Here is a 16,056-nt window from a genome sequence, read left to right as displayed (position 1 = left end):
AGAGATGTTTGGAACAATTTGTTCAGTGGATCAGTCAGAAGAGCTGCAGACAACCAGCACACCTCCAAGCACACATTATATATATGTCTGAAAATAAGGAAAGCATAACACGTCCCCTTTAAGGAAAGCAGTAAAATATTTACTCAACCTGTCAGTTGTAAACATAGACATGTTGTTTCCATCACAGTTTACAGACCTACTTAGTTGTTCCACCATGCTTTGACACAGTTGTGCTCACGCAGCTTTCCTGTGCAATTATGAGTGAGCTCACTTTAGAATTACATGGTTTAGATAATGTACTTTACCTATTGGCTTCCTCCTAATAAAATTGATTATATAATCTTGCTTTACTGTTGTAGTGCTGAAACTATCAATTATTTTCAATATCGATTAATCTGTCAATTATTTTCTCAAGTAATCAATTAGTAGTTTGGGTCATGAATTGTCAGAAAATGATGAATAACATTGATCACTGTTTGCCAGAGCTCAATATGATGTCTTCAAATGTCTTGTTTTGTCCACAACCCAAAGATGTTCAGTTTACTATCATAGAAGACTAAACCACCCGGAAAATATTCACATTTGAGAAGCTGAAATCAGATAGTTTCGACCTTTTTCTCTTATGATATAACTCAAAACGATCGATCGATAATCACAATAGCTGGTGACAGTGTTGGAAATTACTTTTTTGTTCCACCCAAAGTAGCTGGTGCATTCTAAATTATACCAGCCACTCATATTTTTTACCAGCTATCGTTTTGTAATCGCACTTTTGTGTGTAACTAACTATTATATAACGTTCATCTTGTTTTAAATAATACACATTTTCCCAATTAAACACGTATTAATTTAATATTTATTCACTTATGGTTACACATTTTTAATTCTCTCTCCCTCACACACACACACACACACAGTCATTACAGCTCTTTTCTCTGCAGCATTTAGAAGCTTCGTGGTCCTTGATAGCTACTAATTTTTGAATTTTTGCTGCCCACAATAAAGCTGTTGTTTATAGGGATGCACCGATCGATCGGCCACCACTGCACATAGCCACACAATGGTTCACATCGCACACACAGCAGTACAGAGAGTAATGTCACAGTCACACACACTTAAAAACTAAACAACATAAACTGCAGCAGAGACTTGCGTTGACTGATAAAAAACATAACCCATAGAAACAAGTTATAATAGACTAGATATTCTGTTTGAGAAAGCTGCCCAATCAGTCATTCAATCATCAAACCAGGCTTTTAACTAAGTCACCCTGCCTTTCAATATTTTCAAGTTAAAAGACCTATACCTCATATATTGCACCAACATTTTCAGAAAATTGATGCTTGACTACTTGATAGATTTTTTCACACTTTTATGTTATTGATCTGACTGTCGGCCCGGGCACATATACTGTACATATTCTCCAGCTGAATGTTATTAAAATGATAGTTGACATTGATCTCTGATTCTAGACACAAAAAAATTTAGGCACCAATTACAGAACACATGGACACACATATGCACATATACTGGCACACGGAGTTAAATCTAATGACTTGGTATTTGTGCAGCAGTGTATTGACGTAACCCTTGGCTTCAGTGCTCTCTTGTCAAATCATGTAGAGCAGAATCTCTGTCTGATGCTCATTTCCTATTCTTTCCTATTGATTATTCATTTCTTTCTTGGCAGATTAGCCCTGAAGCTAGCTCAAAGCCAGACGAGTACAGTTATAACAAGAGAACTATGTATTTGTGTGTGTTGTGTTTGTGTAGGCGGATGGGCAACTTTTTCCTTGCTTCATGTTATGACATATAAAGCAAAAACTTATGAATACTGTAAGCAAAACAGGTTCATTTGTATTGCCATGACAATGATTTATAAATGTCTATGAATTATGATGTGTGTGTGGGCTGCATCTTCCTATTCTGTCATCTCCCTGATGCCTTTCAGACATGTTTGATAAATGAGAGAAACGCTAATTAAGCAACCTTTATGTAAATGTATTCATCACCATCTGAATTGAGTTTGCATTATTCTGAGGTTTATAAATAAATTTTCTCACTTAATTATCCCCAAATTTATCTCATCTGCATCTTTAAAAAGGGAAAATAGATGTATGTATGTGAGCCCGCCTGAGAAAACAGAGAACAGGCAAGAAAAGAAAAGACTTCTTTTAGGGGAAGGGAGTGGAGAAGGAGGGAATGGAATGTGTTCCTAATTGATGTTTAATTAAGGAGCTTGTCCAAATCATTAGTCTGTCTGTCATCCGTGGTGCCATCAATCACTCTGTGTGTAAAACCTGGCTGGCACACTGGTCCATGAAGGCATCCATCAAGGCACTTAGCCAGTCAGCATTCATGCATTAGCCTCACCTCACTGCTTTAATGTATTGGTTTGTGTTTGTATTAGACACAGCGTCGGCTTCACTGGCAAAGCAGTAAAGCACATATATTAGTGGCTTCAATATCATTGTTGAGCCTCCTGACAAATGAATACAACTTCGAGTTTTGGGGCTGAACCAGTGTTTGTATAACCTAATACCATGATGATAGGAGGTTTGTAGACACAGTTCTTAGCATTGAAACATCCTTTCTCAATCAGAATCATGTGTAGCATGTTTGTTCAGATATGTATTCTGCTGACTTAAAGGACCATTTACCGATTTTCAACCTTATCTCTAGCTATCCAAATTAGGGATATAGTGTTAAAAAGGCCTGCAGTTGTTGCCGAGAGTTTGGAGGAGGAGGCGACCGCCGGAGCTATGTTACAGCGGAAGCCGGAGTAGCTTTTTAGCATCGGCCAGTAACAGGTGAGGATGGTCAGAAAGAATGGACTCAGACTTAAAAACTCTGCGCTTCAACAAACTTTGCAGTGCTTTGGTAAACTTTGTTTTCTGACAGAATATTATATCTGACTTTGACTCTGAATACAACAGCACAACAGCAACTGTGTTACCTGTAACTTTTGCGACTGCATTCAACTTTGAGCACAATCTCGTCCCGGTTCCTCGTCGTCCAAAACAATGAAAGAAACAGCTTTTGCTCACAGTTTTTCACCTCTTCATCTACGATTGTTACCCAACCCAAGCTGAAATGGAGACAGCAGACTGGGAGGTTTTTTTGACTGTGCACCGGCAGCTCTGGCAGTATTCTGGCTTGTGTGCATCTCTTGGTAAGTTTGCATTGATTCACATAACTAACTCCAGTGCGCCGTTTGTTTTATGATCCTTGCACACCGGTACGATATATCCAGACTTGATGAGGAAAAACATTTTGTAAATGATGATAAGCCTCAGTAAAGAGATGTAATGCTGCTCACCTACTTTGTCTCTGCAAACCGGCCCCTTTGCTGCAAAATGTACTCGCCGCCTGTGTTCTGTAAACACACTGCATTCTGTTTGTTGTAGGATTCCCCCTTAAGGGTGATATGGGGACTCTACAGCCTTTTTTATGTAGATATGACTGGGGATATGTGGTAAATGTGGAGATGAGAAGTGCAGCAGAAGAAACTGTGAAAAAGAACTCAAGTGTAATCAGTTTTGGGGGGGTGTCATGAGGCATGGATAGCAGGCTGTCCAAAGAGAAAGAAATGGAGATGGAAATCATGAGGATCAGGTCCAAGAGAAGGCTAAGCCACGAGGAAGCGGCTAGGAATGGACAGATTCAAGAAGTAAGGGGGAACAAATCAGGTAGGAAGCATGATGAATATTGTTTTTGTAAGGACAAGATTAAGTTCTTAGCATTTCTGGCCATGGTGATTTACTGTGCTGCTGAGGCAGAAAGGAAATCCGAGAGAATAGAGATAGTTGTTGATGCAGCAAGAAAGTTTTTCGATATTGAGGAAATTACTGGAGAAAATGTGCAGGGGCTGTTGAGAGAGGCTTTCAGGCCCTCTCAGAGCCTAGGTTGAGAAATTATATTAGAGAATGGGATGAGGAGTGAGGAAGAATTTTATTTATTTTCATTTTTATTTTATTTTATATATAATAATTTAGGGTAAGTAGGAGAATTGAGTTTGATTTTCAATCCAGTAGCAGGCGCTGTAATATTTTGGATGCCACCACCTCTAAAAACCAATGAAGAAGAGGTTCAGCCTTTTTCTCAGTTTTCTCTAGTCATAGCCAAAAGGGCACCAATTTCAAAAATAAATGTACATTTCTACTACAAAGGTGACCTAGTTTTAAGATATTCATAGAGATGAAGTTTCCCTTTAAGGGGGATTTAGAATTCTGCGTCACTTTGGAGTTGCAAGAACTGTAACTGGTCAGCTTGGTTTCTGATGCCGTTGGAGATGCTTAATAATTGTGTTGTGTCAAGTTTAAACACATCTTTACAGGAAAGAAGGAAAAAATAGAGGAGACAGGGTTTATGACTGGAACATAGATCACTAGTTGGAATCCCTCCACTCGTAATGGAAGTAGCCTTTAACAAGGCACTAAAGGTGACAAACGCTATCAGACGGATTATCAGACGGTTCCCAGATTTGAATGTGGCTTGATGTTTGAAGGTTAAAGGACCATAGTGACAGTTTTGCATATTTATTAAAAGTCTGTACACACAACCGTTTTCCAAAGATTAATAGATAATGGGACGTTATTAAGAGGTAACAGAAGTTATTTCATTTACGGTAGAAAAAGCAACTTGTAGAAACTTGAAAGTCAATTGCCTCATAGTAATATTTTTTCCCTTCTTTTATGCAAAATTGGCCTAAACCAATTGCTGCCAAGAAGGTAGGAAATCAATCTAAAATGTATGATATGTTAAATAAAATTAGTCAGCACAAACATACATGTAAATACACAAATTGTATTACCGGACTACAACATGAAAAACCATCTATAAGGTCTGATAAATACTATAGACAGTAGACATTGCTGAAAACAAGACTATGTCAAAACCTGGTATGGCTAGACCGTGTATGGTCAATGTGTTACAGGGATCGTCAGTGCTTGTGTCTATAATGTTAATTCCTGGATATTAAATGTTTTCTGTAACGGTCTCAGTAATATTTGCTGGTAAAGTGTACTGACATTGTTAAGCTACATTTGCAGTTGCAAGAGCAATACTTTTCACTCATATCTTGGGATGTTTGATTTGAAAGAGAACTTTTTTTTAATTCTAATTATAACTATTCTGATTATTATTAAGTCCCCCTGCTCTTTCATCTGTTTCACTCTGCAGATGTCTCTCATTTTTCACTCTGCATTGAGTGTTTTGTCAGGAGTGTTTATCAGTTATTTGGGGAGCTTTAACTGTGAGCTCTCCCTCAAGCCTCTATGTGGCTTTTTTCCACTTCTTTCCTGCTTAAGGAGGCTACGGTGGAAATTATAAATGAAAGTTATGACAGCATTTTGGGTTCAAATTCAGGAGGCTTATCTTTGTCCAGTTACCACAGTTACAGTCAAATCACCTGCAGAGCAGCCGCCCCACACTAAACTGATATAACAGCTACGTGAGTCGCATGTTTCACCTGCAAGACTCGTATATTAATGCTGTTGTTCATCGTTTGTGATGTGAAAACGTCAGAAAAATAAGAAGTTTTCGTCCTTGTATTATTTGTTATAAAATCCAAATGCACTGCGGAGTGTCTCTCCTGCCGGCTCCTGACAGCGCTGTCAGCCGGAGAGTTGATCACACTGGGCAGTAGAGGAGGAGACACGGAGTCGCTGGTATGCGTCTGTTTAAACAGTTTAACCAACTTCACTACATTTAACACTGGAGCTGAGAGCATCAGAACTCGGAGCAGAAACACAGTCACTCTGCATTGCTGCTGTCCTCCACTTCCATCATCTCGCGCCGATTCATTTTGAAAGAGCAATGACCAATGAGGAAACTCCAATGTGACTGGCTGATCAGTGGTCTAACTTTATCACTCACTCACTCACACACAACCGCGGTTATAGGGCTGGCCCCACTGTTGCGGTTAATTATGCGGTTACATAATTAAACATGATTGTAATATTTCCCGATTGTGAAGTCTGTTACTCTCTGACAGTTAGTACATTGTATGCTATATTACTTTTGTCACTTCGACAGTTTATTTTATTAGATTAAAACTGATTCAACAACAGCCTTTCGTGAATTATTTGACGATACATCTCAACATTAACAGTTGTTAAAATACTTCAAACCAACGTGTGCAAGGCTTCATAGAAACATAATGATAATGAAAATTAGTTAAATGGTAAATGGACTGCATTTATATAGCACCTTTCTAGTCTTCCGACCACTCAAAGTGCTTTACATTGCATTCCACATTCACCCATTCACACACACATCCATACGCTGATGGCAGAGGCTGCCATGCAAGGTGCCAACCAGCTCATCAGAAGTAGTTTCTAATCATTGACACACACACTCACACATCGATGGCACAGCCTTCGGGAGCAGTTTGGGGTTCAGTATCTTGCCCAAGGACACTTCGACATGTGGACTGGAGGAGCCGGGGATTGAACCGCCAATCTTCGATTAGTTGACGACCCACTCTACATCCTGTTCCACAGTTCTGATTTACAATATCTCAGGGTTACCATGTTTACAATATCTCAGGGTTAGCTTGTTTACAAAATCTCAGGGTTAGCTTTTTTTTACAAAATCTGAGCCAACCATATGTTCTCAGGAAAGGTCAGAGAGTATGCATTGGTCTTTCATCCTCTTTAAGACTTCAGGTCGGAGTACAAAGTTAGATGTTTAGCTCTTCAATTCTTCACTTATATTTGGATCACTGCTTTCTTCAGTAATCCTGGTGTTCTTATCAGAGTGAGTCATAGTACCACCACCTCTCCATTTATGTTGAAGTGCCAGGTTGGACTATTCAAGTGATGTGTCATTTAGTTTAAGAGATACATGAAGAGGTCTGTTTGAAAATGCAATATATAACAGTGAATAATGAAATGATGAAAAATACCACCGTGACTTAATCTTAAAAGATCACTTTAAAGCACTGGGTCCCGTCTGTGAAAACTCGTACCTTTCGTCGACCTAAAACTTTAGAAACTACAAATGGCTGATTATCTCAAAATCAAACAAAACTTTCATCATAAAATCATTTTTGAACAAAGTCTTGCCATGCCTGTGGCTTTTATTAAACAGAGCCTGTTGCATGCCTATGCAACAATAACAAATAATCAACCACAAAATATGAAAATGACTCAGGGGCAGATATGGAGATGATTGTGTCCTCATGCAGTTTTTTGCTTTGCAGATCTTTTATGAGACATGAAAGTTACTTTTCATCTGTGCTTCAGCCTCTCAAGTCTTTTTTTTTTTTTTTTTTTTTTTTTTTTTCCAGAGCTCTCATTGAAAATCCTCCCTTACCAAGCAGCCAACCAAACAAGCTGCCTGTGGTCTCCGATATCATTAACAGTGAGCAGAAAGGCTGAATTTGATTTAGCAGATGTTGGCTGGAATAGCATGTAAAGTGTATAAGACAGACAGGGTGCATATTAACATGCAGACATTTTGTCCATCCGTCTTTGTGTCTCTGTCTCCATCTCAGCCTTTATCCCTGTTTATCTCCTCCGCTCTTCTATCGTTTTCAAACACACAAATAAGCAAGAAGGCACTCGACTGAATATATCATTTTAATGTGTTATAGACTCATTTAAAGATGTCTTTGTATTTTGCACCTGTATATGTATTATGCACAGAGATAAAATGATTAGATCTGTGGCCAACTAATTGAGGTGACAAGCTGTTACTGACTGCAGACAATGGGTAGACAGATCCAATAAAAGCTTTATTGTATTATACCCTTCACACACACTCAGACACACACACACACACACCCCTTGCTCCGGTTACAACACCTGACGCAATCCCGGGAAACACAGACAGTATGTTTCCCCAGTTACCCCCACTCATAACAGCACCGGTCGTTTAACTGTCTCAAGGCAGGATTGCGTTTTCTTGCGATATGCTGATTAATGATGCATCGTGTCGTTTCACATCTCATAAGAACAGCAGAGAGAAATTCTCATTATCTCATGACACGTTGATCTATGGCTCAAAGTAAAACACTTTGTCGTACTTTTTCCCTCGATGGGCATGTGCATGAATGCAAACACATCACCTCTACGTACAGTTATGAAGTCACAAATATGGTTGTAAAGAATGAGTGCCCTCGGTAATCTTCATGGGTCAGCATTAAAAGATCAAGACACATTCCTATATCAATATTCCTCTATTGATATTCATATGCTGAGCACATTTGGAAAGGATGTTTTTCTGGTTCCTCCTCTCCAATTTGAATTTCCCTTAATTATCATTCCAAGTTCTAGTGTGCCTTTGCAAGTTTTACATTAACAACGAAGCAGCTAGTTGCCTTCATTAACATAGCATTTATAAACACTTGAGCGGTGCTGTTTAATGCGATGAACTGTGATTGCGTGTAACAAACTTAAGCAGCTAACTACACGAGCTTCAAAGCTACATTTGGAAGCAGTGTGTTTAGCCATATTCTGAAAGTATGTGTACTGGATTTGTGTGGGCGTTTTGATACTTTTTTTTCCTTGGAATTGGAAATTACTCAACGGTGAACTGTTTCCCGTGATGGATGAAACTGCAAACTTTTAATAGCCATTGTTAAAGCCTACAGGAGGAAAGTGTTTGTTGCTAAAAAGATTGATTTTCAGGTGTGGTATCACTTTAATGCCACCCATGTGTTATTTGAAGGTGTTTTGCTGTGAAAGCACTTGCTAATTAATGTCTTGTTTAGCTTTATTTATGGACTATTAGCATAATTAGCTCTGTGATTATGGTAGGACATTAGGCAGCCAGCTCAAGGGCCTTTTGTTGATTACTGAGACTGTATGGAGATGTTTCAGAATGCTCTGTTCTCAGACACTAATACAGTATATATTGCTTTCTGGTTAATGTTGCACAAATGACCAATTAGCTGTTGCTTGAATCTATATTTTTTTCACTTCGCTGTGATGCAGTGATGGAAGTAAACTATATTATCATTTAAGTAGTTTTAGAGATCATGGCCCTTAACTACATTCTGCCATGCCCTCTGATGCACAGGGAGCAATACAATAGATGATGCACATAATCATCCATTGTGGATGTGAGTGTGTGTGTGTGTGTTTCGACAATAAGCCATATGGCCATACAGGAAAGTCAGTTGTCTTTCCTGTGTTAACGTTCATATTAGAAGTTAAAGAGTCCCATTAGAGAAAGCAGACCAGAGGCAATCAGACTGCAAAAGGTGTATCAAACGGTATGATTACAGATTTAACTTCTGATTCTTTTTGCACACACGAAACCAAAAGCAAATCTTTTCATTTTAATCCTAGTGCAGAAATATCCACTCAAAATTCAAACACCTCATTATCAAGTGCACCGTGGCTCCCAGCTAGCCTGTATCATACACCACACTCTTGCATCATGTTATTATGCTCACAATAACAATGATAACATGTTAATGTTAAGCAGGTATAATGTCTACCATGTTCACCGTCTTAGTTTAGCATCTTACTGTAGCACGCTAACAGCCTGACACTATTAAAATGTCTTTAGACGACACCAAATCTTTTTGGGCCAGAGTCAAAAACATGAGAGATTTGTGTGTGCATAAAATACATAAAGAATCATTTACACTGCAACATTTGTTGGTGACTAACAGAAAATAAGGACAATTATATATAGATTTGGCTGTGAGGTTAGAAAACTGGGCTTGTGGCCAGGTTTTTAGAAGTTAATGAGAAAAGCGCTCCCTTCCCTCAGTGACCACTGAGACATGATTGTGTGTAATTATGAATGCTGAGCAGGTTGTTGGCCAAAAGGTGCCTGCCTTCTCTGGATAAATAAAGGTTACTGTCATTTGTGCAGCTGGTTTTCTAATGAAATGTCAAATTAAAGGCAATGATACACAAAACAGCATGTTTGATGAGCAACAAGTTGTAAGATGCCTGGTGCTAGGAAACAACTTAATAGATTTGACCCTCAGTCTCACTCTGTTGCCTTAAGCAGGCAGTTTTTCAGGTACTTTTAGTTATGCATTTTGTTTAAACCGTGGACTGCTGGATCACCACCCTATATGTGCTCATGAAATCAATACTGCATTGCCTCACAGCAACCAGCTGTACAGCCAGTTTTAAATCTCTGGACAGGCTGGGAAGAGTTGCTGCAGCTCAGACGAATGTGGTTATACTGGGCAGAGGCAAGGTACTCTGTTCACCCTCAAAACACAGAGAATACAGAATGTCTTCCATACAGTGTGTTGCATCTTGACATGAATATGTGTGTGTGAGGCTGAATAAGAGTTCGCTGTAGGAAAAGTTGTACTTTCCTATGCAAGCTCTGTTTCTTGTTCTCTACTTCTCCGTCACACACACACACTACTGTATTTGTCTGCCTTTTCTCTCTCCACACACACACTTACAGGTATCCAGTTAACCAGGGATTGAGAGGAAATGAATTGCATTATAAGTTTAACATAATGATCAGCTTCTTAGTGGGAGCACATAGCATGGAGACAATGCTGACAAACTTCCTACTGGAGCTCTCTCTCTTTCACACACACGCACACACACCACCACCACCACCACCAACAACAACAACCAGCAACAACAAACACACAAATACAGACAAAGCACCCGACAGGTTTCTATAACTGCGGATTGGATTTCATTCTCAGGACTCCGTTAATTCCTTATGGAAGCTCATATTGATGGAAGGGCATCTGGTCTTGTTAATTCAACTCAGCCCAGATGGGGTTTGATTCAGTTTGTGTTGCCTGAAGGTGACTGCTACTTGTAAATGGGTGAATAAAGCCAAGGAAGGGGAACGAGACACAAGAGAGGAGGATGGAAAGAGGGAATATAAGAAGGAGAGAGAGAGAGAGAGACATGGGGGGAGGAGCAGCAGGAAGAGATGAAGAGGGAGAAGAATGAGTGAGTGGGGCAGAATTAAGAGGCAAGGACAGAACAATGAGATAAAGATGAGAAATATGTTAGAAAAGGAGAATATTTGGAAGAGAAAGAACGGTAATGACTTCTAGATATTGGGACTTTGTATTCATTTGAACCTTTTGATGAAAACCATAGAAAATGAATGTCATAATCAATTACTGATTTCCACCTTAATGGATCAAGGAGGTTTTATTTTCACTCTGTTCTTTTTTCATGAGCTAATTATGCTAATGAGTCGTTACATAAACCCTTTTAATAAATTGCAGTCGGGAGGTTATTTGTGTGTTTTGCGTATGTGTGCATGCATGTGCACTGCACACAAGCATGAAGCTCAAAGGCAAATGGCGAACTCGATGAACTCAAACATTACGCTGCAGTAATAAGATAAGCCACGTAGCTTTATAAAAAGATCTGAACGCACTAAGAGTCATACTAGAGAGAACATCTAAATGGTGCTAATGTTTTAGCAATTAATAAAATATATATTGTACATTGTGATCAGATGTATAGAATATACAGTCCTCAACACAAAGCCATTTGACATTGAAGAAACAGGACACATTTTTCGTCTTCTTCTTCTTTCTCTCATACAAGGAAATGCCATTATCAGTAGTTCAAAAGATGTAAAAAAGGAACATGTTCTTTCTTCTGTAACTTTGCTACCAGGGCGAGAATGGACTGAGAAAAGTTATTTGTCATTGTAAGGCTGAGTGCCCTGCTACCTGTCTGTCAGCCGGTCCTTTCCTCTCCTAATCTCTCTTTTTTCTCTTTTTTTTTCCTTTATTCCATCTCAATTCGTCTTTTTATTTCTCAGGCTTTGTCTCTCTTCTACTTCTCTTTCTCCACTTTCTCCTAAGTCAAACTCGATTTCCCTGCTTTTTTTGTGACTTGAATTCAAAATGGCTCAAATGGCATAATGTGCTACTTCTAGCTTTTTCTATTTTCTTCCTTTGCCCCCTAACCCCCTGTCTCATCTTTTTCTCTCAGGTTTGGAAAAAGTTGGTCGTGATTCCAGTTATGAACAAGAGGGGAAGGTTCAGTTTGTGATGGATGCAGTGTACGCCATGGCCCATGCTCTGCACCGCATGCACAGGGAGCTGTGCTACGGCTACCCGGGTCTCTGCCCGCGCATGGCCAACAACATCGACGGCAAAGAGCTGCTGAGCTACATTCGTGCTGTCAACTTCAATGGTGAGACTTACACTGGTTTTTGGTGAATAGAGTTCTACATAGTGGTTTCACTCCATAGATGCTATTCTATATAAACTCTAACCATGTGTTCAAGGTACACACTCTACCTTTAATGATGCTTTTTGAAGTAAAAACACAGAATACTTAATTTTAGGATGAACTTTTTACATTTAAATGCATTCAAATGCCGTTAGATGCATACTGACACATTCATGAACATATACTGAAAGATAAATGGATGCAATAGTAACTTAAAGTAACATAAAGTATTGCACATTTCCCTACTTTTGATCCAAATGTCCATTGAATGCCATGTACTATACTGAATAATAGAGGATATTATATTATACGTTTAAAATTCTGGGTTATTCCTGCAGCACACAAGTTAAAAAAGGACAAATTAGGGCCAACAAATGCTTAAGTAGAGTACGGTAATCCTGTAGTGTTTATCCACCCTGACTGGTCTAATTCAGCTCATACTTTAACAATGCTAAGCCAGCTCCTCTTCTGATTTGTCTAATCCTTATCATAAAGGCACGTCATATTGCATTTCACCTTCAAAATGAAGTTAAGCTCGTGGCGTTTCCCAAACATATTATCTAATTACATTGTGTTCGCCGCAGATGGTGATTTGGTCTTGTATCACTTTGAACCTGTAGTGTGCAATCTTTCATTTCCCCTTTCTGTCTCATTACTTCCTACACCACTGACAATTTTAAGTGGGTAAAAAACATTTACTCATTTCCTTCTAAATAATATCAGACACCTCATTTGAATGTTCTCTTATTAATCCCTTTTTCCCCCCTGATGCGCCTGTACCTGCTTTTCTGTCTGCCTTTTCATTTCCTGTGTTCCTCTATCAAGTATCGTGCGGAATGCATAATGCCTGATTGGTAAGAGAGTAGGAAAGGAAGAGATAGAGAAAGTGAGTCCTATTGTGAGGATTATAGAAATGCTTGTCTAGTTTAGTTTTAGAGGTGAGATTGAAATTGCCTGAAATGTGCGTCTGTATCCATGTGGGAATGTGTGCAAAAAATACGTGACAGTGTTTCTTATCCGTCTGCCATCGCTGCAAGTGTCAAAAACCAATTCACAGTCAAGTTGCTCTTTCATACTTCTGCAGCAGGTTTGTGCTCAGGTGTGTTTCTCTGTTATTGCTAGAGGGTAGAGAAATCATCCCATAACCACAAGGTCACAAACTTTATCGCCGATGAATCACCGAATGCTTCTCATTTACCGAAAGCTGCCCGGCAAAAGTATACTGTAACTGTCCCTTGCAGTATTTTGAGAGAGCATAAAAAACTAGATTAGATTATAGAGCTAAAACGATATGGGGATAATGGTTGGATGTTGAAGTCATCAAGAGGGCACCTGCCATTGCGATTAGGTCCGATGGCTCACCAGAACATGTATAAGAACATCAACTACAATCAACTCCTGAATTTTAATGTAATGCACATGTAGCTGCATCTACCAGATTATTTTTTTGTAAAAATTAGATCTCTCTAGATGTATAATTTACTCATCAAAGACATGAAAGTCTTAAAATAACTAAGGTATAAATAAATAATCATGTACTTCACCACTTCCCCTTAGAATTTAGGAAGAGTGAAGGAAGAATAAGGAGTAAGGAGGCTGCTGTATGGCAGCCGGTACTCAAGTCTGACATGTTTCCCACCAGCACATGAATGTATCACATCGGCAGAGATCAAATTGGATAAAACATGAAAAACAAAATTCAAGATTCGGCCTTGAACATTGATGTAAAGGATACAGAATGAAGACGAGGAGGCAACAGATTTTACCGGAGGGTGGGAATTAAACATGAAGTAGTCAGACGGTGTATGGCTTCATCACGGCAATATGTTAAGTACCATATTTCCATATTCACTCATGTCTTACTGAAAAATGCACTGTTGCAGTTTTATTAATGCTGGTTCATAATAGCCAAACAGCAGTTACAGGATATCTGGAAAAGCATAACATCTGCAGCCAATCATTTGATTTTCCGAAAGTATAGTTGCCTGCCTTGAATTACTGTTGCTCCAGTTTCCAATAAAAAGTTTGCTCAGTGATCTGATTTGTTTGAGCAGCAATGAAATAACACTGATAAAATCCACAAGGAACAAATATTGCAGCAGAAAAAAGTAGGAGTTGTGTTATATTCATAATTAATTTATTTTGCTGATGAGCTTTGACATGATGATTTATTGTAAAAAGGAACCCCGGTGGCTTGGCAAATGTAGGCTTTTCATTAAACAGCTTTTAACTACATCGTTGGCACCTGTATCATCTTTCTAATGACAGTAGTCAAAGTTCAGATGCATTATCTTCTTAAGGTTACTTAAAAACCCTCTTTGTCTTTAAATATTTTATAGACCTGGGTCTCTGCTGTATTAGTCTAAGGGGCAGAAGAAGAGTGATGGGGTTTGTTGTGGAGGTGGTTGCCGTAGTTACACTTATCTGGGTTGTTTACATCGACAGAAGCCTGCAAGATTTAAAGCTTTTAAGCCACTACAACTACTGTGTGTCTTGTGTCTTCCAATTAAAAGTAGTTATGTCATCGATCTGTTTAGGGTCCACATGACGGAGGATGGATGCAGGAAGTTGGAGGGTAGCTCTGTCTCTCTCTGTATGTTTATGGCTCATAAAAGGAGGGGAAGGGAATAACTTAAAGTTGCTGGAGCCTCTCTCTGCTCTCGCTGGATCCATACCAATTCACCTCTCCAGCAGCTGCAGCGAGAGAACAAGACAGAGTGAGAGGGAGGGGATCATTTCAAGTTGTTAGGGCAGTGATTGTTCTCCTCTTGGATCTGCACCAAGCCAACTTAACTTACAAAGTGAAACCTAACAGGCAAGAGCGACAGAAAAGAAAAAGAGCAGTGCAGGAAAGTAAGATGAGGAGGCAAGAATTGAGACAAAGAGCTGATCAGAAAGTTTTCTCCTGATTGATCTCGAGGTGGACAATGCCCAAGAATTTCTCTACCTCATGTAGCATTGTTGATATTCATTTATATTGATGTCAGATTCCTTCTAAATTCAAAAAAGTGGATCCATCATTAAAATATGATCCTTCCTGTTTTTTAGAAAGGTTTAATCCCCTGTGGTAGCAAGACAGTTCTTCCCTGCAGAAGTATCTTTTAGCATTCAATAATGTATACAAACAGTGCTTGCTGTGCATTAATGTGGCTGCTTTTTCCTATTACACCTAGAAAATTGTACATAAAAATATGTGCAATGAAACATATTTACATATTTATAATTATTTTATCATGTTTCCATTGTTAGACCTATTGAAGTAATATATCTTTATATACTATATATATATATGCTGCGCTGTGCTCAGCGCTCTGTATATTTTCCTGCTTTTCTGTCCTTTGCCAATCACATGCCTGACACCACACACAAATACAAACAAACAAACAGAGACTGGTGCATTGCAGAGCGAGTATAAGGAAACAAACCCTGAATCAGCTATGACACACCATACTGTCCAGGGTTTATTTGCTGGCAAGTTTATTGGCTTATACAGGCCAACACACACATTTGTGCACATAAAAAGCATGTGGAAAAACTAAGAGGCTAATGCACACACACAACAAGATTATGAGGATCAGTGGAATACAAAAAAAACAGCAAAAAGTTGTATTCATAAAACTTCATTTAACTTTTTCACTTGAGGGTAACTTTCAAACTTTTTCTGAGCTTTCAGTCGCATTATTTTACTTAGTATATGTTAAATCAGAAAAGTAACACCAGAGTAGCCTTGTGGCAAAAGTTCAGACAATATCTTTTTAATTTAAATCAAGTCTATGCAAGAGTCTGAACTGTCCATATCTATCTAAGATTGTCATAAAGAGAGAAAATGAAGAGCTTTAGTCAACAGACATCATGCTGTAGTGAGCAGATTAATTAGCAATCAAAGTATAATAGCTAGAAAACTAACCTGATG

General features: G+C 38.8%; 1 protein-coding gene across 6 annotated transcripts in view; it reads left to right on the top strand.

Annotated features, from left to right (window-relative positions):
* Window positions 1–16,056, top strand: part of grm8a (glutamate receptor, metabotropic 8a) — a 304,192-nt gene that overhangs the window by 181,159 nt on the left and 106,977 nt on the right. For all 6 annotated transcript variants that reach the window (XR_006400439.1, XR_006400440.1, XM_044342702.1 and 3 more), the window contains exon 7: window positions 11,901–12,104. Coding sequence is in view for 4 of the 6 variants with exons in the window: in XM_044342702.1 (XP_044198637.1) it covers window positions 11,901–12,104 (204 nt within the window). In the remaining 2 variants the exon portion in view is untranslated. The remainder of the gene's footprint in view (window positions 1–11,900; window positions 12,105–16,056) is intronic.

The sequence above is a fragment of the Thunnus albacares genome, chromosome 23 (genome assembly GCF_914725855.1).
Source record: "Thunnus albacares chromosome 23, fThuAlb1.1, whole genome shotgun sequence".
Classification (NCBI taxonomy): domain Eukaryota; kingdom Metazoa; phylum Chordata; class Actinopteri; order Scombriformes; family Scombridae; genus Thunnus; species Thunnus albacares.
This window is presented reverse-complemented; position numbering and strand designations above follow the sequence as displayed.